This window comes from Cyanistes caeruleus, chromosome 7, assembly GCF_971803275.1.
Source record: "Cyanistes caeruleus chromosome 7, bCyaCae1.hap1.1, whole genome shotgun sequence".
In the NCBI taxonomy this organism is placed as follows: Eukaryota; Metazoa; Chordata; class Aves; order Passeriformes; family Paridae; genus Cyanistes; species Cyanistes caeruleus.
In genome coordinates, this window is record NC_141707.1 from 25,307,500 (window position 1) to 25,331,506 (window position 24,007).

The following is a 24,007-nucleotide window of genomic DNA, read 5'->3' on the forward strand; positions in this document are numbered from 1 at the left end:
GTTTGACTAAAATATATTGAAAAGCATACCTAGATTTGCAGTGATACTCAAATCATGGGCTATATGAAAACATAAACATTTAGCCCCAGAGGTATTACTGCACACAGGTATAAAGTATTTTTTTTTTCTGTAAAATATTATATTATATTTACACTCCTAATGATGACATTTCTGGCTCTGCACTTGTACTCTCACTTTTTGATTGCCTCATTTGCTTGATATTGTCTCTCAAAGTCAGTTTCTTTCTGTCTCTCTGTTTCCTTTGAATGAATTCTTCTCAGCTCCCCACTTAGGAATAACCTGAAAGGAAAAAGTGGATTAAATTTTTGTTCAATCAATGGTAAATAGAGGGATGAATAAATGGGGTCAGACTGTAATCTCAGGTCAATTTTTTTGCTTCATCTGGAATCCCATTACAAAAATCCCAGAATGGCAGTTTTCTGTTATTAATCTTTATTTATTCCTGTGTCAGTATTGGACACACAGAGACCTTTCGGGGGCTTGTTGTGTAGGAAATGAATGGCAGCCCTTTAAACAGCATCCATAGCTGCCTGATGTATGTATACCTACTTCTGAAACATGATCCAGAGGTGGCAGGAGTAGCTGCAAAGCAAAGGAACGTACTTTGTCCCATAAATTGGGGGGTATTACATTTCCTAGACAGCTGCCAGGAATCTTGGGAGCACTTCCAATTCATTGCAATTCACTGTACACTAAAGTAACAAGGTGCACTAGATGGTCAGTGCAGATTGACAACATCTGGATCAGTTCTTCAGAAATATAAGTGAAAAATCAGAAAGTAAACAAAATTGGGATTGGAAGAAAAGCCATTAAATTTAGTATAAATTCAGAGAGTATTTCTGCTTTTGTCTTTCATCTTTACCATCTGCAGACAGTCTCTCTGGTTATTAAAGGTTAAATTTCATTTGATCTGATGAATTACTTTTTTCCTTCCCTCTGCAGATTATTCAGAGGATAAATCCATTTCCTGCTCTTTGCAGGGGGAAAATGAATGTATAACCACATTTCTACTGGCTGCTGATGAACAGGGAAGGACAGTCATTCACAGCATAGAACAGAAAGGTAAGCAGTGAATATTGGTTTTTGTAGGTGAAATCTGATTTAAAAGCACAGACAGGGTTAGCAACCTAGAAGCAGAGATCTTTTAAGGAGCACATCGCCTCCTTGTGTTTGTAGCTCTTCTCTGCCCAGCCAAAGAGCTCCTCAGATAGTTATTTAATGGCCTTTGTGTAGCCTTTCTCTAAAAAATATGTGAGAATGAAATTGATTTTACTGCACAAAAAAATGCAGCTCCTGCCATAAGAACATTAGTCTGGTTTTGTGTAAGTTTCTAGTATAGCAAGTGTGCTTGTAACAAAGGCACACCTCTTAAACTACACCCCTAAATCCCTGTTTCAAGAATTTAAAGGTAAGATTTTATCTTTATTAATTACTTTATTATGCATTTTGAGTATATTTGAGCAAAAGAAAGAAAAAAATTAAAAAGAAGAAATGTCTTACAGAAGGCACAGTTCATTGACCTCTATGTAATGGCCCTCCCACAATAACCAGTTTCACTGTCATCGGCTGTTCTGCTTCTGGACCTAAAAATGTGAACTGGGCTGAGACCACAGGAAATTTTCCAGAAATACAATTTCATTCTTGGAACTGAAGTCAATGTGGCACCAGTAGCCAGAACACCAGCCCACTGCCCAAACCAGAGCTGCCCAGAATTAGTTAACTGAGGCCATCAAGCAAAAGCAGAATGTGAAATGCGATCATGTAAGACAAACCAGACTGAAATGATTTTTTTAATGTTCTGATATGGTTTAGCAGAAAATTTTGTAAAATAGTAGTGTTCCCCAACTTCCATAGGCAGTACTTTCTCATACTAAAAGAATCAAACTCCTTTGGGTTTTGGTGAAGAAAAAAATTTCAGTTTTAATTCTGAGTCTCTGAAATATTTTATCACAAAATTTATTGCAGAACTTGAAATGCAAAATTCTTTCCAATTTCACAGTCCAACATTTTCATCAAATCTGAAGGAATTTTTCCCTCATTGTTTTCATGAGAGAAGTGCAGTTTCCTCTGTTTTATCAATATCATTGGTGACTTTACCCTAACACAGATCTCACTAAAATCTTTTCTTCTGCAACCCACGGAGTATCAGTTAATTGAACTAGACCTGCAGCCATAACACTGTAAAATTCATAATTTTCTCAACTCAGCCCTGATTTTTATAATGATATTGTAACAGATCTGTTACAATATAACAGATTGTTATATTGTATTATTCTGACTTTTCAGAATCTGTGTCTGCATCCAGCAGCTGCTAATTGTCATGGCAAAAGAGCAGTGGCATAAGTTAGCAAATATTTTTTAAAACTTTTTAATGCAGTATTTTTCAGCTGGTTACACAAGCCCTTTAGCAACCTAGCAGGAGAAAAAGAACATGAACTTCAAGAAGAAGACATGCCCAGCTCATGGCAAATGAGAATCTCAGCACACCTCTTTGCTGTTTTTCATTGCCTAAAATTTATTGATTGGTTATCCACAGTCATAACTGGTTTTGTTTCCACAGATTGTGCACAGCATCCAAATATCCCAATGATAGTGGTGGGTGTCACCCTTGCTATCCTTCTCATTGGCATTGTTTTACTCTGTATATGGAAATTACTGGTGTCAGTTCAAGACCGAAAAGAGGTGGCCAAATTCGAAGCAGAAAAATCAAAAGTTAAATGGCAAACGGTATGTGAAACACATTGATTTTATACAAGGTTCTTTAGTTTGGTTACATGATACATAACTACCTTTAAAATTTCGTGCGTTGATTTTGTTCTTTTAAATTTTTTCTGGTAGGTTTTCACCACTTTATTTTTATTCTATAAAGTAAAATTATGATTCTTTAATGGATGAAAATTATCTAATGTTTAATCTCCTGGTTTAATTTCTTCTACGTATAAGAATGTGTAGAAAACTTATTTTTTATTAATTGTTTTTAATTAGTAACCAGTCTTCTATTAATCATTACAATGTTATTGTCTGCCTGTATGGTTATCCAAGGTGTACCCCTCTGGCCAGAAAGAGCTGGTTAGGAAAGGGAGGCTGCTCCTGGCCTCTGTCATGATCCAACTCAGCAGAAGTGAATGGAACCGTCCCAAATGTACGGGGAAAGGACAGAGAAATCCAGGCCTTGTTTTCTATCTATAGCTCTGGGCATCTAATGTAACCTTACACCACATGTTCCCTTTCCTTTTTTCATTTCTGCCCTTGACTTTTGCCCTTTTGCAAAAGCTTTAGGACTTCTGAGGATCTTTTCAAAAAAGCATGTTGAGTAAGCATTCTGGTGGGTGTCAGGAGAACAGGCAATGTGTTCATGTGGCTCCGTGCTCCTACAAAATCCTGTGATTGCAACTTTTTCCAAGAATGGGCACTGCCAGCCTTTCAGCTTTTGACCTGGGAAAAATCCCTAACTTACAGGCGAGGCCATCTGAGAATGTTTTCTTGATCCTTCAGGAGAAATAGGTATGGCAAGAGCGAAGGGAAGGATACGGTTGATAGATGCATTTTGATTTACTTTTCTGTCACAAGAGGAAAGAGTAGGAAGTGATTGATGAGAGGCCAGGATGAAAAGCTCAGGTGAGACTTGCCCATCTCCCAGCACACAGAGGGTACTGTATGTGACAAGAGCACCATGACAAGTCGTACCCAGCTGCTGAGACACTCTCCGTGGTTTTGTAATGGTGCAGCTGCAAGATTTGATACCCATATTCTATCAGACACATTTGATGAAGCATTGTTTGATGATGTGCATTACTTTAATCTGGGAGGCTGATGTGAAGGAAAGCATGTTCCTGACTCCAGGCTGGTTTGTGCTGCCTGAATTCAGTCTGAATTTCAGGGGCTTGGAACACAAGTGATCTACCAAAAGCTATTCTAAAGTCTTCAAAGATACAACATTTCTTCTATACAAACATTGTGTGACTCCTACTTAATTTGTTTTTGTTTGCGTGTTTTGTTTGTTTGTGTTTGATTTTTTAGGAAACAAATCCACTGTACAGAGGCTCAACAACCACTTTTAAAAATGTGACTTACAAGAACCAAGATAAGCATAAAAGGCCCATGGCTGCAGATTTCTATTAGCACCTCCAACACTACAAACTTAGTCTTACTGGCAGGAAATCTGAATCTAAACGTGTTTCTTCTCAGCTGATTATGTGATATTTGTTTGCAAGTTGCAGTGGTATAACCATTCTGTTAGAGAATGTATGTCTTGTGTCGGGATAAATAAAGATAACATATTACTAGTAAAGGTTAGTAGAAATACTTTTTTATAAATGACCCTTTATTGTTAAAGCCCCCATCTTAAAAAAATGGCACCACAAATAATTTTAATTTTGTCTTTAATATGAAGATTATAAATTACCATGTAAGCTTATTTTTTGTTAAATTAGATATATGCAGTGGATTTTATGCTAGTTTCTCATACACACAATTCCATAAATGAGTGTTTAGGAATGTATTTGTACAGGTCTATTTGGCTGGTTTAAATTTAGAAAAGATTTTTTTTCATGAATGCAATTTAAACTACTGAGGACTGAGCTTTCTCATATCATCTGTGTCACTGAATAGTTTCTCACCAGAAAAAAGTAGTGATAGTGCCTGTCTTCTGTAAATGTAAGTTATAAAGAAACATTTCTTCTCTAATCCTTCTTTCATTGTCCTGTTTCTCTCTTTCCTTTTCCTTGTTGCTCTTTGATGTTCTTTAAAGACCTAGGCCCTGGGATTATCTCAGGGAAAGTTAAATCAAGCCTTATTCACTTGCAGTTGTTTTGTGCTCACAACTCACAACCTCACATGCTGGACCATCACACAGTGGCTTAGGAGCCCTTTACAAGCAGAAATATTCACATAAAAGGTTTATTATCACACACAAGGACAGTACTCATTTTTGGTATGTCCAAAATTGTGAGGTTCTTTCAATGCCCAGCAGCCAAATTGCTTATTCTTGTGCATTACAACATATTCAGCTCTTTTGGGCTGGGTTGTTTGGTTTTGGATTTGGTTTGGTTTATTTTCCCCCAAACTAAACAACAAAAAAGATCTATGGATTTCACTTCGTGTTAATTTCCATTATCTTAATGAGGATTTTTAAATCTCCATTTTAGCTAATTACAAATGACTTGCTGTAAATTTTTGAATTGTAATCGGTTAGCATGCATAGCACTGAATAAAGAAAGTAAAAAAGTAGCTAACATGCTGGGATAGAAAAATTATAACACTGGACTATTTTAAGGTAACAATAATGAACTTTACTTTTTAATATCACTTTTCAGCTGCATTTTTGCTACTCTGAAACAGATGGTCAAAATGTACATATGAAGGTACTAGAATAGAAGACAAAGAAATCAAAGGTACTTTGCCACTGTTACAAACGATCACATACATTCTCTAAGGTAAATAGGGAATTTGTTTTAAAATGTATTGATCTGAATGTATTTGATCTGAAAAAGTCGATGTCCATTTTGTAATAAATATTTACCACGTTTGTACAACTTCAGTCTCCATATCCTCCACAATTTCTGGGACTGAGACTGGTTTGTTAGCAAGCTCTGACACATGCCTGTTTTAGGGCCTGATCCAAAGCCTACTGGAGTCAATGGCTGCAGATGTGGATTTAGTTTCAGTGAAACTATTAGTTTTGGTTTACAAAGATTGTTTTGTTTAAACAAACTGGTTAGTACTGTCTATTAGTGAGTTAGAACCTGTAGTACATATGTCTATACAAAGAGAAATAGTATCAGATGCCTTTGGAAGGAAGGTGATGCTGGAACCATGTATTAAGTACAAAATTCTAGGGTGTGATGGAAATGATGGCTGTGGTCCAGCTGGAACAGATTTGCATCTGTGTTCTGGTATTCCTGCATATCTCATAGTGGAAAGTGTACAGATAAAGGCTTGAATCTATGGCCCTTCCAACCACTAGACTCCCACAGATTTCAGTGCAAGTTACATATGGGACCAAATCCCATTTCCCTGGCACATGGATAAACTCATGGGATGCAAAGCTGGCCCCTGAATCTGCTCAGATTCCATTTGGGTGAGGATTGCCTAAGGGACTAGGGAAATCTGGATTTCACCCGTGTCGGTTATCTGTTACTCTTTTGTTCCTCATGTAGAAGTCATCAAATTATAAACTTTCTCTGAAAAAAATCAAAATACTTTTATTACTTTTCAAGTAATAAAAACCCTGTACTGTTTATTAAATACATTTTAAATTCTGAGATCTGATTTTGCTGCTCAGTGTTAGGGTTGAAAGCCTTTCTCCTGTAGGCTGCCCATCTCAATATTCCAACGTACCTCAGCCTTCAAATGTTAATAACAAATTGGTGTTTGTGTTTCATATCAAATGCTTGGTGCTCTACATTCCCTGTTCCTACAGGAGATCTCATTTCACAAACCTTCTCACCCTCTTCCCATCACTTGTGTCTTCTGATCATCAGCAGAGATCAAATTTGTTATGTTTACAGTCCAATTGCTCCTCCTAACAATCTCTTTCCAGATTATTAAAAATGTTCAGGAGCCAGGCAGGATGATTTGCAATTTCCCTGCTGTGACTCACTGTAGTATAAATTTTCTGTGCACCTTCCAAGTTGTCAGGCTGGAAATCACTCAAACAATTAGAATTTATCAGAAGAGAGAAAATAAAAGGACTTGGTGAGGAAGGTTTTTATTATTGAGGGATATGAAATAACTCAACTCATACATTTGAGCCATCCTTTAATAGCATTAATTTAGATCATAAATTTTGACTAAACTTCCAGATTTCAAGAACTTTGAAGATCTCACTTGGCATTCACCCTATAAAAAAGCGTGGTATTCATCCCTTTTTGTTAACTATATCATTTTCATTTTGTAGGATTTTTATCAAAGTTCATATTTTTCTCTTTTTAAAGTTTCTTTCTCCACCAAGTGAGTTTGTGTGTGGTAAGTGGGATGAAAAAGTCTTTCTGCTGTTTTCACAAACACTGTTTTGACCTCAGGCTGGTCTTTGAGAGTGGCCAAAACACTTTTTAATAGTAATACTTCTATTCACTAATGATTTAAATTGAATAAAAGAATAATCATTAGCAATTTTATGGTATATCTCATACACCCTGTTCAGTAATGTATGTTAAATGGACAATGTTTCATTTGATTTATAAAAGGTGCATGTTAGTTTGTATTGTAAATGTCCAGATTACATTCAAGTTTGTTTTGTAATGCAGCTAGTGGGTAATGGGTCTGGGATACAAGATTCGGGTGTCAAGTGCAATACTCTCCATGCTTCATCTGCCTTTATGTGGGAGATCAGGTTTGTTTGGCAGTGTGTTATTGCCAGAGTTATTGCCCCCCAAAACTTACCACACACAGTCTAAAAATAAAAACACTATTTTAGCTTCATCTATTTGAAAGAAACCAGTAAATCATTCAACTTGTTTGTGTAAAAAAGGAGTTATTTGACCTTGAATAAAGATTGTAAAATTGAATAATTTTATAATACGTTTTCTTTTTGTTCATTCTTCATTTTCCCTTTTGGCATGTGTCTTTATCACTGTTTTCACATGATTTCACAAATCTTAGCAAATTTCTCATGCTTTGGCATACCCTAGAAATTATTTTCCTCACCACTTTTAAAAGACAGCACATGAAATTTAATGTCTAGATTTTTTTTCATTTGTGATCCTTTTACTTTTCAAGGAAGTGACTTAATGGACAACTGTTGCAAGGAGCCTATTTCTGGAACACTGATCGATGACATAAGTCGTTCTTTCTTTCTTTAGAACTAGATGATCTTTAATTTTTTTTCCAGCCCAAACCATTCTATGATTCTTTCATACAGATCCCTAAATTGCACAAGTTGTGTAAGATCCACCCATTCTGTCAGGTAACAGCAGGAATATCTTTTTTGAAAATAAAGCACAGTGTATATTTTCTTTTTAGTCCTTTCTTAAGTGCTGGTTCATAATTCCTTAGGTATGAGACTGACTCTATATCTGATTTACAAGAATTTTGAAGACAAAAAAAAAATCTGTTTACTCATTTTTATTGAATACAAAGTAAGGTATCTAATACAAGGATTATTTCACCTGAGAAGAAATTGGTTAAAGAAAGAGTCAAAGTAAAATTTATTTGAGTTTCCCCATGCATATATTCTCTAATGAATGCAAGAAATGCATTTATATTAGCAGGAGGATTTTGGAGCCTAATTTTGGATCATGTAAGCGTGGCTGAGAAAACATTATCAGCTCTTGTGGGAAGGAGTGCACAAGGTGCAAAGGCACATCCTCTCCCAACCTGTGAAATCATATCAGCACTGAGCAGACATTATGCCCAAGAATTTCTGCAAGCATAATATATTTGTTCCCAGTCAAGTTTTTTCCCAACTAGACTGATAGTACTTTGTTAGTGGTTGTCTGTTCTTCCTGAGTTGTTCACAGCCTTCTAGTAAATCTAGAGTGTAATATTAATAGCTTTATTTTGGGGAAACATTAGGCATTCTTTTGGTGGCAAATTTTGCAAAAACTGCTTCATTCTTCCATTGATTTCACAGCAATTGTACTAACAAGAATGGCAAAAAAATGACTGTTACATTGAAGGATAAATTTCACAGCAGGTATGGTTTTGCCAAGGATCTCAAATGGAAAGGATAAGGTGAGGAAAGGCTTTGAGAAACCAAGAGGGATGTCCTTAGAGGCAGCTCTGGCCCCATTAGCCATTTATGTTTTATTGCAAGTATTTAAATATTGGATTTTTCCCTTAATGCCATATCAAATGAACTACATGAATATTTGCCTGCTATTGAATTTGATATAACTACCAATCAACAGACTGACATGCTAGATTTATAGTAAAAGTAACATTTCTACCTATATTAAATCATATACTATAACAAAATATTCTAGACTAGTGAGCATTTACAGGGGAAGAGGGATGGAGAGCTTGGAAAGGTTAGGATTCACTGGGAGATGGCTCATGTGGTGCAGTAAGAGTCACAGAGGTAGTAACTCTCTCCATTTCATGACTGTGAAAGAATAGCTGCTATTTAGTAGAATTTAAAAGAATTAACTCATAGTAATGCTCTTATTACCTTTAAAGGAGTTTTTTACATTGAAAAAGAAGTTTCAAGTGTGAAGCTAAAGAGCTAACAAATAAAAATAAGCAGTCACCTTTAGGAAAAAAGCAATACACATTCTGACTAATGAACATAAAACTGGCAATTTACAGCTGGGATTTGACTTACCCTGGAACTGGCCAGTACAGACTGTTCTGTAAGGCTGTGTTACCCAATGCGAGCTGACAGGGACAGAAATTGCAGAGCCTGGTGGCTGCAGTAATTACCTGGGAGCATGGGAGACTGCAGTGGTGTGGCAGAAACACACAGGTGGGGCTGCCAAAAGGAATAAGGGTACCACTGGTCATGGCTGGGATGTGTCAGAGGGGGTAGGGAAGGTGGGAGCAGTGCCTGTAGTGACTATACCCAGATGTAACATGACTGTCAGAGCTGATAAATGAGATCTGTCTCTGGAGTAAACAGCAAAACTTTTAAGTGAAAGGGAAGGTAAATGCACTGCTCAGCCTAGGGTTAGCATCATGCCTAGGGTTAGGGTTCAGAAAACTTCAAAGCCCAGAGTTCCAAGCTCACTGCAGCTACAAAAAGCATGCCAAGGGGAATGCAGGACTGCCACAGCATGGCTCTCTCTACACCTTTCTGCTTGGCACCAGCCTTAGCCCAAGGCTGTTAGGGAGTGGATTCAAGATGCCTAGGAACTGTCATTTTTCACATCCAAACAAGATGTAGGACAGTGCCTCCAAAAAAGATGGAATTATTTCTTGCTAGGCACTGCTAATGCAAGGAATTTTGGGCCTTCTTTTTCTTCCTAGGTATTCTCTGGTTATTTCCACTCTGGATGATTGGGGAAAAAAATGAGACTTGTCTTCAGACCTCAGATTATGAGCAGAAATTACTGTGTAAGCAGGTGCTGAATGCGTGACACACTGAATCTGTGTGTGTGTGTCTTGAAAAAGCAAAGGGTTTGTAAGCAAATTGAATTAGTGTGAATTTAATGACAGCTTATGTTTGTGGATGCAGGTCATGAACATGCACTGGATTTGTATCTTTCTATAGATCTCACACAGACGGTGAAGTCTAAGAAAAGACAGAGGAAGAAATTGAACATTTGTGTAGAGTACCTAAATAGCAAAAGCAGATCAGCTCAAACAAGTGCATTTGTGTATGTATATATGCAAAGATAGATATGTATGTATGTGTGTATATATATGTGTATTCACAAAAAGGAAGAGAACAGGCCATTAATAAGGAAATGAAAAAAAAAATTACAGAAAGTGGGTTTCAGACAGAAAATAAAATAAAGAAGCCAAATCAATGCAGCAAAAGTCTTAAAGAAGGCAGATAAAGCTTCAAATTAAACCTTCCACCCCCCCCAAAATTGGGAAGTTATACCCAATTATTATTATGCTCATTTAATGAGCAAGGTATTTTAAACTGCCATCAAGTTTACTTCTGAAAATGTTCCAAATCATGTCGGTTCTACAAGCCATTATGCCAGCCAAGATGTCTTATTATTGTAAACAAGTAAGTATACCTTAACTATAAATTGCCAGGTCAGTATAACTATAATTGCACTAGAAAGAATTTAGAAGTTTTGTCAGAACAAAATAGATATAGGCCAGTAAAAAATTGTTTTGTCAAAGAGAAAGAACTCAGTAGCAAAGAAAAAATAGCAAGGAAAACCACTTAGAATTAATAAGCTGTTAATTTGCGTTTAGCAAAATATTTAGAAAAACACTTTGATAAGTTTATTGGTAATGAATAATCAGAATGTGGTTACTTTGATCTTGCTGACATCAGCAGAAAAATCCAGTTGAAGTGGGACTCATTCCCTCAGCAGCCTCATTTTTGCTCTCTGGCACCATTATTTTTAAATGTTCTATCATGAACAGAGCTGAATTTCTCAGTGTGACCCAGCAAGAGAGCCCTTTTCTGGAGCTCAGTACTCAAAGTAGTGGCCAAACTCTTCTGAAGAGATGTAGACAGGTCTGAATGGCCAGATTTTCAAAAATGGCTCATTAACAAACTTCTCTCCCAGAATCTGAATATTTCAGAAGGCTGCAGTTTTCCTGAGAGCAGGTACATGACAGCTCCATGAGAGTTACAAGCCTCCTGCCTTGCAAAGTCAGACCACTCCTAGACCAGCTTCTGCAGCAGTATTTCCTGCTGTTTGTTCTGTCAGACACTTTTATCATTGTTAAATGGGGAGAAACCCTTCCACCTATCTACTTCTGAGTGTTTGTTTTCTCTTGCTTCTCAAGTCCTTCTTCTACCAAACTATCAGAAAGAAATTTTCCCAAGCCCAGAGACTTCTGTTTTCCATCCTTGTATCATAATTGAAGTAGACATGGGGGAGCAGCCTCAATTCCAGCACTGTGTTTGTTTTTTACACTTATGTACATGTTTATGTACTTACTTGGCTGCCACGCATAAAGAACACACCAGGAACATGATTTTTGCAGATTAAAAACAAACGTTCCTGCGGATTCCCGTAAAGTTACTCTATTTTTAACCAAGAGGTTCTGCTTTTGACTTTCTGCAAGTCTGAAACTCAGCCCAAGGGGGGCAGCTCTTGCAAATGTTCGACCAAAGACAGAGATGAACGAAATGGAAGATGGCAATTAATTTTCCCCATGCCAAAACATAAAATGAATTCTAGGTCAAAGCTCACCTAGCATAAAACACAAGTGTCCGAGTGGGATCCGGGATAGGGGGGATGTTCAGGTACAGAACAGCGAATTTGGGAACACGGACTGTGCTGACGGTGGCCTCCCACCGCCAATGGCTCTGTGTTTTCTGATTCTTTTTCAGATAAAAGTACCTGGGGTACAAGCAAGAGAAAGTGGGTGTTTTCAGATGGCAATTAAGGTTATTACGGAGTATTTTATCCGCTTGAATCCACATCTCTACGTGGGCAGAGAGCCCGAGCTGGACGAGCGGCATTTCCCGGCGCGACCGGCCCCGCACCCCTCCCGCAGCCCGGGGGGAGCCCGGGGGGAGCCCGGGGCCGCCCCGGGGCCGCCCCTCCCTGGCCGCCGGGGTGGGATCGCGGCTCTGCCCTGCCCAGGCCTGCCCGGCGGCTCCGCGGCCGGAGCGGAGCGGGGCGGCAGTGCCGGGGCGATGCCGGCGCTGCGGCTGCGGCTGCTGCCCGGCTGCCGCCTCCTCCTCCTCCTCCTGCTGCTGCTGCTGCTGCTGCCGGGCGGCCGCGGCGCCGCCGCCCTCGGCCAGGACGCGGTGCCTTCCCTGCGGAGTGAGTGACCCCCGGGGCTGGGCAGGGTGGGGAGCGGAGGGCGGGGTGCCGGGCACAGTCCTTGGCCCCGGGCGAGCCGAGCCCGTGTCGCCGTGCGGGAGCGCTCCGGGAGCGGGGTCCGGGAGCGGAGCCCCTGGGACCTGCCGGCTTCACTGCTTCTTGCTCCGCTGCCCATCGCCGCCCTCCGTGCACCCGGAGAGAATAGGGATAGATTTTTTTTTCTCATTTCCAGTAAATCCCGGTTACTTTCTTTATTATCACAGAAACAATTCTCACTGCTTTTTTGGAGGGAAGGAAATGGGAGGTAAGGGGGAAGGAAATGAAGCTATCTTGTTCGCCTAGTTTTGTTACAGCCGTTTATTCCCGATTAGCTGTGTTGAGCCCAAGTAAACAGGAACTCGGAGCTACTGGTCAGCAATTAGCTTTTCATCTGGGGCTGCACATCAGCTCCGGGCTTCTCTTCTCTCAGTGTTTCTTGTCACCTTGTCCTTGTGTGGAGGGGCCTGGATGCAGAGAAGCGGAGCTTTTCTAAAGACTTCCCTTCACCCATTCAGTTTCTAAAGCATAGATTATCTCCTTTCCTCGTTGGGTCCTCTGGAGCCCCGGAGCTCCATTGCAGCTCTTCATCTGCAGGCCTTTGGGCACAGACTCTTACACCTGGAGACAAAAACAGTGTAACAAACTCAGCTATGTAAGCAGCTGTAAAATGGATGGTGTAGCTTTGCAAACTGAAAGGAGGTGAGCCTGGAGGCGTTCCCAGGCTTGATGTTGCCCCAGTTGTCTCATTGCCCTGCTTGAAGACAGAGCTGAGCTGGAGCTCCTGGAGCTGTCACTGAGCCTGCCGTCTCTCATGTCTTACTTCTGTGGTGAGCTGGCTGTTTCCTGGCAGTCTTCAGGCCAGCACGGCTCTCTTGCCAATTGCATTTTGTATGTGGGGAATGGAAACCACATTTGGAAGGGGACTCAAGAATTACGGTCTGGCTGTTCTTGGCACAAGTTGCCCCAGAATGAAAAAGGGACGTTATTCACAGAGATCATCCAGATGGGTTATTTGTGTACACTGTGAGAGAACCTTATCTTTTCTCAGCAGTCATTGCAACTCTTAAGAGCCTTCCAGATAAAGGCTTTCAAAGATTGAGAATCCTTCACCTTTGGGTTGTGGTCTTGCTCCCCCCACCCCAGGAAGGTGCTGTAAGGGAATTGCTGCATGCTGTCATGATCTAGACAAACTCTGTCAAACTCACAATCTACATGTGAATCCCAGTATTCTGGTGAATTAACCTAATTAATCAGTGTTTATCAGTGCTAACATCCTGGCTTTTAGTTATCTAGCAAATAAAAAACAGTGTATTTTCTGGTCAGCAAAGATAAGACTGATGTGGAAAAGGCATACCCTTAGCATGAGAAGCAGAAACTCTTTCTGGCCACAAAGGCAGAGACAACTGTGTTACCCATAGAGGATTGGGCTGGATAAGAAGGGTGAAAACAGTACAAACCTCAAAACTTCACAGAAAACTCAAAACCGAAGGGCCAATCTCGGTATCTGTTGCAGGGTCCAATGGATTTTCACTGAGTTCAAACACCTGACAACTGTAAGTTACTTACCATGGGTCAAAGGAAACTTGCTCACCCCTAAACGGTTAAGGACTTAATGTAGGACAGCTACCAAGTGCTTGAAAGACACAATTTCATGTTTTCAGGCTGGTTTTCACCTGCTGCCAGTCAGAAGGACTAAAAACCTCTCCATAATCCATGTCCTCCCTGTTCTGCTTGTATGCACATTATATTATTGAGCTGATCTCCCGTGTGCCTGTTACACTGCACTGTCAAGGTGCTGCTTGAAACATCTTCCTTTTTTAGAGCCACACCTAAGCACTATGCACTAAACTCAGACACAACATCTGGGTGGACCTCTGCATCTCATATTTTATTTGTGGGTTATGTCAATTTGAGAGGGATTTTTTATTGTCATAGTTAGTGCTTCAGTATGCTAGGTGTAGTGAATTGCAGAAACTTGAAAGTATGCATGGCAGAAACTATCACTGTAAAATCTGAAGGCAAAATGGATGTGCTGCTCAGGTTCTCAACACATAATCTCCTGAGGTGTAAAATAAATATCTCGCATATAATGTGAACAAAACTCCCTGGATTATTTACCATTGGATTTCTGAGATAATCAAGTAGCTGAGCTGTTAGAGGCTTACATTTTGCTGACTTCCAGTTCCTCAGCTGCCCTTTTTTTTCAGTCTGTGTGATCAGTTAAACTTTTGCTCCCAAGACTTTAAACAGATGACTTTTTTCACATACTTATAACATGATGTCACATATTTCAGTGAATTTCTATGTGATTCAAAAAAATCTGGGATGTTAGGCTAGCCCCACATCTGCTCTTGTGGAGGGTAGACACAGATAGTTGAATGATACGCATCAAACAGGAAAGGCATATCTTAACCCTTGGCCACCAGTTCTAATGATATAGATAAATCCTGCTGTTTCTGTGTCCCATTGACAATTATTTCCTTTCTTTTCTTCTCTGTAGTTGCAGAGTAAAGAATGAATATGGCCATGTCAGTCTTAAAATATTTAGTTTTTACTTTAATTGCACTCTACATTGGGGATTATTTTGCAATATACAGCATGACTTCTTGTATTCCTTCAGCCTTTGCTCCATTAATGTGACCTTAACTCTGTCTTGGTGACCAGTGGCCTTTTTTATTTAGATATGACTGATGGTTTTGGGCACCTCTTGTTTTTGTTTGGGGGTTATTTTTGGCTATCCAACTTGAGAAATATTACCTGGTTTTATTTTTGTGGGCTTGCAAGTAGTCTATATGTTTAGAAAAATCAGCTGGCAGTAAATTTAGGCCAGTACTCCTTAGATTTTTGGAGTGTCAATTATTCTGATAGATATTTTCTGTTTTCTTCCTAAATAGCTGCAATTAAAACATTTATCTTTTAATACTATTTAATCAATCGCAGTATTCTCTAGACTGAAAGTTCATTGGGTTTTCTTCCCCCAACAGATAAAGGGATATTTATTATCCAGAGTGAAAATTCCAGCTTGTGCATTACAGTGGACAGAGCTGGCCTTGTTCTGGAAGACTGCGGTCAGCTCTCAGAAGAGATGTTGTGGAAATGGGTATCCAACCATCGTCTTTTCAACATAGGCAGCAGCACCTGCCTGGGGCTGAACATCAGCAAACCAGAACAGCCACTAACTATGCTGGAATGTGACTCAACTCAATACTCATTATGGTGGAACTGTGCTGGAAAAGCGTTAGTTGGGGTATCAGAGTACAAATTAGCGGTTGAAAACAGAAAACATATTGTGGCCAAAAAAAAATCTACTTGCCAATGGAAACAGTATATGTCCTATGATGAAGACATTTGTGAACACCCTTTTCAAGGTAAGAATAAAATGTTGTCACAGAAGTGTAGATGGGAAAAGTTTCAGAAGTTCTATTAGAGGGAGGTCAGGTGCTTGTGGTCTCTTTCAGTCTCTATTGCGGTTTGGGACTCAAAATTTGTGTGGTTTTTCTATGTGCAGTGCTTGAAATGAGCATACCACACAGTTGATATTCTTTTTTTAAATTGACCCCCAAACCCACCAGTATCCTTGCAAACCAGGAAATGCTCATTTCAAATCACCTGTAAAATTAAAAGGGTTACTAAAGATTTTATGTTGATTGTCCTGCAGCTTCCATTATCAGATAAACCCAAAGAAAGGATTGGGAATTCCTGTCACTGAAAATCAGTCTGTAATTGCAGTGTGCATGGACCAATGTCTGCAACATTCAGCACCTGGACTCTGAACATGCCAAACTTTGAAACAGAGATCAGAATGTTGGTAAATGCTGCTGTACAGCTAGTGAAGGTGTAGGAATGTACATCAAGATCCAGGTCTGCAGACCTGAACAGTTTTCCAGGTTTAAGGACTAAGGTAAAGCCACTGACTTCAAACAGCAACAGACAGCCTGTACCTTTACCCCTTCCTCAGCATTTCTGTAGAGGGAGAGACCTGATGTTTGCACACTGTCTCAGACTGAAGTTGTTGATTTTCCCCACTTGAACTGGGTGTTTGGATTTCAGATCTGGTCTTAGTGATTTCTCCTGTAGGTGTAGCTCAGCCTCTGCTCTCACCAAACTCCTTCTTTGGGACCTGTGATAACTGGGAAAGTACTACAGTGCCCAACCTCTTTTTTAAAACCTAATGGAATTTATACTTAAGACCAGACAGAAAAAGTTTAAATCCATGAAAAGTCATACATATTTGCCATGTGCACACAGGGAGATGAAAATAGACCTGGTTTAGCCCTATTACTGCAACATCTCAGAGAGGTGAGGAGAGGATCAGCATTAGGCAGACACTTCTAGCCTCATTTCAGAGCCAAAGTATTTATTTGTGTTGGCAAAATCTCTTTCACTTTCAGGTTCTATTTTCTGCCTTCTACCACAGTTCACACACATGCAAAGGCAAGCCAGTTCGTTAGTCCACCAAGCAAGGGGTGGGAGGCATAACTACCTTCAAAGCAAAAAAAAAATAAAAAATATATATAGATATAGATATATATGAAAGTCTGGTAAGAGGTCTGTAGCAATTGAATTTGGTTTCTTGCTGGGGCTGAGATAATCCCACCATAGCTGGCAGCATAATAGCAAGCAGACAGAAAAGTAATCCAGGTCTATTTTTTGACCTGTTCCTTGTATTTTCTGTTCATTCACATCAGAAGAAGCTTTACAATGTGTAAACTGCTCTTTTATATGTGCACAGCCAGCCATTAACTCTAGGAACCTGGCAGTATGTATTGATTCTGTAGTTGAAGGACTTTGGTCTTAAAGCTATCAATGTGGAATCTTGGCTAAACAATTTCATTCAAAGAGTGATTGTGGTTCTTTGACCTTTTTTAGAAGCTCTGAAGTTTAGGAGACACTCACTGAGGTAAAGCTTCTACAGTTTTCAATTGCACTGGATTCTCTCAGTATTTTGGTCCTCGAAGTACAATAGGAAAATATTTAACTATTTTGTGAGGCATTGATTGTGGCAATAGATGTATGGAGCATCAATTCTTTAGCTATGTTATTTTTCTCCACAGGATATAACTTATTTTTAAAAGTCTATTTAATATTCATTTGTCTTGTACCTTTCCTTTCCCAAAAAGAGTGGAAAGCATGTTAGAAATCCACTTTATAACAAGTGGGGGAAGCAGGGGAGTAATGTTAAATTGTTCATCTATCAAAAGACTAATAAATAAGTGGAATTAGCATCTGGGTGTGTACTGATTTAACTAACTTGTTTTATGTGGTTGTTCTGAAATGTGAATCCAGACTTTTTGTTAATTGATCAGACTTTGGGGGGTTGTGGTTTGGGTTAGGATTTTTTTGTGAATGGAGTAAGTTAAAAGAATGTGCCTTGTGGTGACAAATTTCATAATTAATTATTTCCACATTCTATTTACTGAAATTATGCTGCTCACACTTGTAATGCTGTGTTATCAATTATAAATTAAAATTTGAAAGTCACTTCAGTCATTTTATTTTTATCACTGCTGCTGAAAACACGAATAATAACATATGGGGGCAAGAAAAAAAGTTGTGGTCTGCATTCTTTCAATCTCTGCATTTTTTTTTTCCAGAAACATACACCTTGCAGGGAAATTCTTTCGGTTTCCCATGCGTTTTTCCATTTAAATATAACAACAAGTGGTATTATGAGTGTACTAGAGATGGAAAGGAATCTGAGTGGTGTGCCACAACAACTTACTATGAACAAGATGAAAAATGGGGTTTTTGCCCAAATGCTGGTAAGATGTTGCTTGTCTTCTCTCTCCCTCCTCCTCGAGTTCGTTCTTTATTAGCAATACTAGGACACAATCTGGTTTTGGATTGCTTCCCTTCTGTTAGAAGGGAATGTCTTTTTAAAAAGCACAGAGGAAGACTAGCAAATTTGTTACAGTTTATCCTGTTTGACCTTTGAGACTTAAGTCCTCATTGCAACAGCAAAACTACCGGGGGTAGCAGAGGGAGGTTATTCTGTGCAGCCCATTGCTCTTACCCTGCACAAACCCCTCTGTGATCAACAGGCAGCTTTCGTGGAGCACATAATGTGAGGGGTGCTCTTCCAAAGTCGTGGTCTGCTTTTGACTGCATTGCATCTTGCACAATCCTTTTCTTCCGTGCACTGCTTGGATATGTTTTGGGCCTAAAATACAAAAAAGCAATAGTTTTAAAAATACTTGATGTTGAAAAGATTTTTGATGTATAATCTTTGTGACTATTCCTACTTCTTGTATAAATAAGCAAAATAGTGTCTCCTATCAGTAGAAGTGGTTTGGGAAAGTCTTTCCTGCTCAATCTACATTTCAGATCTCTGTTCCAAAGCATCTTAAAAGCAGTGGAAATGTGCCTTTGTAGTGGGTATTTCTGGGCAGCCACTAAAATAGATGGTATTTGCAGCCTTGCTTATCCTTTTTAATGATAGTAAGTTTATTCTCTTGAGTACAAGGTCCAAGGAGACCCAGTGGGTGTTGCTCCACAAGTTGAGTGAGGTGTTCCCAGTTTGAATATTTCAATATTCAGCTTTAGAAACAAATAATTAGCCAGAATAAATTAAAATGTAGCTGTGTTGGCTTCATAAGAGTTGTGAAAATCACCAGCAGCTGCACATCAGCTCCTGAGTATTTTATCAACTGTATGAAATTTGGAGCAACATTTTATTTCATTAGTGCCTTATTTCCCTATGTGCATTAACAAAGGAACAGGAACAGTGATCACAATCGTGCTTCCATTGGGACCCTGCTGTCATCAATTAATGAAATTGTTGAAGGTGTTGTGTTTCTGGCTGGTTTAGAGTCTTGGGCAGCTGGTGATGAGTCTGTTTTTGAGTAGAGAGTGGCTGTGACATCTTTTGGAAGAGGAACCCCAACACACACGTCTGCTACCAGTTCAACCTCGCGTCCATGCTGAGCTGGCGTGAGGCTCGGGCTGCCTGTCAGCTGCAAGGAGGGGACCTGCTCAGTGTCACTGACCCCGAGGAGCAGAACTACATAAGTAACTTAAGCAGTGAGTAGACATTTCTCTGGGGACCTTTTAGGAAACCCGTAGTTAGATTCTTCCTTACCTGTGCAAAGGGGTGAGCTTTGGAGCCCAATACGCTGTGTGATATCTCTCCCATTGCTGCTTGTGGGGCCTTGTCTTGTAAAACGCCTCAGGAGGGCTATTTGAAAGAGCAAGGATGAAGGTGAGTTCCCACCTTAATAAACTGAAGTGTAGTAGTGGTGGTATGTGTCACTTGAGGGTGTAATTTTTTCTATTCTCCCTCTACACAGAGATTCCCATTCATCCCGCAGCTGTGGTTAGGGAGTGTATTTGTTCACTTTGGAGAATTATACATGTGTTTACCTTCTCTACAATGTACTTTGGTGTCCCTTTCTCCTGCTAAGTTTTCTTTGTAAGCTGGACTTCACCAAATGGGAACGATGGCAACATTTCTGCAGGCTTTGAGTTAATGTCTTGTATGGAAAAAAATTCTAGCTTTATAAATGGGTGTTACTCTTTCTCTGATAAGTATTTTGCTGTTCCCCTTGGAGCAAATGTCTCAGACAAATTGTGCAGATCCTTCTGAAAGCAGGACTTTCATGGGTATTTTAGTGTGAGTGGAGAAAATCAAGTGGAGGAATGGGTGGTGGAGCTCTGATGCAAAGCTTGCTTCAGATTTCTTGTCCATTGCTTCCCACTATTGCTAGTTTTCAATTGAAGGATATAAGCTAACAGGAAGTTTTAAAAATTATTTCGATAGCTTTTTGATGTGCCTGCAAAGCTGTAAAGGTTTCTGAAAGTTATTTGGTTTATGAAAAGCTGAAACAGGTTAGTGTTTATGTAAACAGGCTAGCATTTATGTAGCTTCTTGTTCTAGATTTAACTTCTAAGGTCAGCAACAACTTGTGCAGGAAAGGTTTGCAGAATGAGTGGCTTTTGAAGGATTTCAGGTTTCTGAGTTTATTCCTTTTCATCTCTGTGTTGATTAACAAAGTAACTGACTTTTTCTAAGGACAGAAATAAAAAAAAGCCAACTAGCCTGGAACTTTCTGGAGACTGCTTTGAAGTTCTGTTTTATTAATTGTAACAAGTCAGGACAGCAGGTCTATGCCTGTAGATCTTTTAAAGCTTGGGGAAAGCACGTGGTTTTACTTTGTTTATTTTTTCTGTTTCAGGGCAGTTGAATTCCACAGACCTTGTTCTGTGGATGGGCCTGAATCGCCTGGATGAAGACGCTGGCTGGCAGTGGTCAGATGGAGCACCACTAATGTTTGTGAACTGGAGAGCAAGTACTTGATATTCCTCTTGCATATGTTACAGCAGCATACTTACATGCTCTCTATAACTGCAGCTTGATACAACACTGCTGTTCCTACAGCTGTGTTTGAAAGCTGAATTAAAAAATACACTTTTTTTTTAAAAAAAAAAAAAAATATTCATATTCATGAGCTGAAAGCCCTTCTAGGGATATAACACCAAATGAGATCGATCTTTTCAGAGCATTAACGGTCCAGTCCTTTTGTCATTTACTTTTAAAGATGTTTTTAGTGTTCCAGTCACATATTTAAAAACTGCAGCTACTTCCGTGAAGGAAAGGAGTTTCAGTTTGTTTATGTTAACAAGCTGTAATTATCATTAGCACATTAACATGAGTTTTGTGACTTGGTTTGTTACATTTTGAAGTCTGTCCACCAGCAATTATAGACACTAAGCTGGTTTCAGCCTCTCATCTGAGAGCAGCAGCCAAGGAGGCATTGCCACACATGTAATTCATGGCAAATGTTCAACTGTCTATAGTACTGGTATAATATTACTAGAACTTTGGTGTGCAGGGATGTGTATGCATTAATTCAGGAAGTTGCAGAGAACCTTACAACACCGTTTCACAGCTGAGAGCTGATTTTTGTAATTTTTGTGCTTCTCAAAAATGTGTTTGCAGATGTCTCTGATAAGCGTTTTAAAGAAAATCATTGTGCAGTGATTAATCCAAGATTGCAGTATGGCTGGAACACATATCTATGTGAATCTGGATTGCCTTTTGTATGCAAAAAATATTTAAATAAGACAGAGCATGAAACGCTGGGTAAGTGTCTCACTGTTACTGTATCCTTTTTGTGGGCATGCAAGGAGAGCAAGAGAAGCCCCCTGACCATAAAGTCAGCAGAACAAGGTCACAGCTGCACTGAATGTGTGGCTTTTCTAGTTCAAGTTGAATACAATTTACTTTATCTGATGTAATAACACTTTCTTCTGCTTAAATTCAGTCTTTGAAAACATGTTGAGAGTCTTAGAACAATTTTAATACAAATATCATTTACTTGATTCCTTACACCATCAGAATGCTCATTCTCTTTTTATATTACAAAAAGAGCCACATTTATGAGTTCCAAAATAGGTTTTCAATGTGAATGGAATTAACCAGTGGCACACAGAGAAGAAAGCTGCAAAATGCAGCACAAAATTTGCAGGGTTTTTTATGATGTGCTATACTTTCGATACACTGAAAAAGTGTACTTATACTTCAAGTATAATTATACAATTATTATTAATTACACTATACAAGGTGTATAGGATATATAGTGCATCGAATGATTCAGGTCCCCATTCTGTGAGAAAGTTAAAAACAGAATTTAGTTTATTCTAACATAAATTTTTGGTTTTGCAAGAGCTACTTACATTGGTTCAGCTTCTTCTTAGTAACTTAAAGAAAGTTCAGCACCTTGTTTCAGGTGGTAAGGAAAGACAATCCATATTTTCTGTAGGTAATGCTATCTGAAAAAGCATTATCTGTCTTTGAACCAGGTTCAGAGGTTCAGGGAAATAAACTGTGTTTTAAACTGAATTCGTGTTTGCACTAGTCCAGCAGCCCAAACAGTACAATCATTAAATAAATTGGAAAGAATTTCAGTTTTCATGGTGGATCCATAGCTCATATTACTGTTTTGGCCTCCATAAGTTACCCTGGACAATGCTGTTTTCCACATTTGAGGGTTCAAAAACAAATCTCTGGCTGTGTTATGGACATAGCATAAACTTGGCAATTCTGTCTAATGTATATGAACTTTGTGTGCTCATTTGAAGATACATGGAAGTATTATGCCACTCGTTGTGATGTTGGTTGGTACCCGCACAACCAGAACTGTTACAGACTTCATAAAGAGGAGAAGAGCTGGAACGATGCTTCTCTCTCATGCCAAAGTGAAAACAGCAGGCTTATCAGTATATCCTCCATGGCAGATGAAGAGCTGCTCGTTAACTTGCTTGAAAGTGGTGAGTTTGGGGAGTTTAAGTGCACAGATGTGTCTTGAAGAGTTTTGTGGCGCTCTTTAGTGCAGCTCTTTCGCTTGTTACCATCTAAGCACTGTATTGCGTGGCACACCCAAATGATGTTTGACAAAAAAAGAAATGATGTTGCGTGCCCATTCTAGGAGTCTTAAAACTGCATAGAGTCACCTTTTCCAATAACCATTTCTAAAATAAAGATATGACTCCACGAAGCAGACACGGTGAGGCCATAGTAAGCATGCTAGCTTTTGTCCTTTCCTGTTCTTGTCTGGTTCTTTGCAAACTGTTGCAAAATATTCAGTCATCAACCTTATACTAGAGCTGTGCTTAGAAGCAAAACCAATTCAGTGTATATTTTGCCTGCAAGCTGGCCTGATCCACACTGCAAAATTGCTGCTGTTACTATGAGGGCAGAGTCCCTTTTGATGTCAGCAGGGTGTATCAAAGCACTTCTGCTAGTTCACATTGTCCTAAGAGGTTGTGTAATTACACAAGGAACTTAATGAACAAAAGCTCTTTGATGCAGCAATGCCAATACTTTTGCTGTCATAACAGCAGCAAAGAAAAGTGAACATTTTCTGCCTGCCACTGACACCAGTGTGCTGGCAGAGCTGCCCAGTTTGGTTGTGAGTTTTTCTCGCAGAGTTGGAGCAGAGTGTCATGTGGAGATGAGGAGATTAACCTCCACCATCTTCCTCTCCTCTGTTAAGACCCTCCATAGGTAACAAATACCATTATTTGCAGGGATGCTGTAATGGAAAATTATATGACAAAATATTTCACTTCCATGTCAGTTTTTCTGCCCCATGCACTTCAAGAAAGTGTATATGCTCTTTGTATTTTTTTTTACTTTAAAGCATATAATCATGTATGTTGATTCTATTTTTGAAATTTTTTAGTTTTTAAGAGCAGTAGAACATAGTCTCATTAGCAAGGTTTCCTAAAGTTTATACAGCTTTAATTTTTCCATGTAAGAAGGACATTCCAACAAAAATTCCATTAATAATTTTTAATAGTATTGTCATGTTAAAGGATAAGCAGGTTTTATTACTTCACCATTAAAATCTGAATTCATTCTTTTACAGAAAATGTAACAGAGACATGGATTGGATTATACAGTTATAACATACCTGTTGTTTTTGAGTGGTCAGATAACACCCCAGGAAAATTCTCTAACTGGCACAGACAAGAACCTAACACCTTTCAAAGGACAGGACAACTCTGTATTTCAGCACAAGGACCTGTAAGTTTTCTTTTTAAAAGAATCAGGCACTTTTGGTTTAGCTCATAATAATTTTGTTTCTTGCTGTGCCTACTTTTTTAAA

At 39.1% G+C, this 24,007-nt stretch overlaps 2 protein-coding genes across 5 annotated transcripts in view; both read left to right on the forward strand.

Moving 5' to 3' along the window:
* The window catches only part of ITGB6 (integrin subunit beta 6), a 52,105-nt gene extending 44,573 nt beyond the window's left edge, over positions 1-7,532 (forward strand). For all 4 annotated transcript variants that reach the window (XM_023931124.2, XM_086898573.1, XM_023931123.2 and 1 more), the window contains 3 exons: positions 964-1,083; positions 2,582-2,748; positions 4,042-7,532. In XM_023931124.2, coding sequence (XP_023786892.2) covers positions 964-1,083; positions 2,582-2,748; positions 4,042-4,143 — 389 coding nt within the window. In that variant the 3' untranslated portion in view covers positions 4,144-7,532. The remainder of the gene's footprint in view (positions 1-963; positions 1,084-2,581; positions 2,749-4,041) is intronic.
* A 4,616-nt stretch (positions 7,533-12,148) lies between these two features.
* The window catches only part of PLA2R1 (phospholipase A2 receptor 1), a 37,747-nt gene continuing 25,888 nt past the window's right edge, over positions 12,149-24,007 (forward strand). The window contains exons 1-8 of the mRNA XM_086896669.1: positions 12,149-12,362; positions 15,386-15,769; positions 17,996-18,163; positions 19,248-19,421; positions 20,573-20,686; positions 21,337-21,480; positions 22,479-22,667; positions 23,768-23,925. Coding sequence (XP_086752795.1) covers positions 12,233-12,362; positions 15,386-15,769; positions 17,996-18,163; positions 19,248-19,421; positions 20,573-20,686; positions 21,337-21,480; positions 22,479-22,667; positions 23,768-23,925 — 1,461 coding nt within the window. The 5' untranslated portion in view covers positions 12,149-12,232. The remainder of the gene's footprint in view (positions 12,363-15,385; positions 15,770-17,995; positions 18,164-19,247; positions 19,422-20,572; positions 20,687-21,336; positions 21,481-22,478; positions 22,668-23,767; positions 23,926-24,007) is intronic.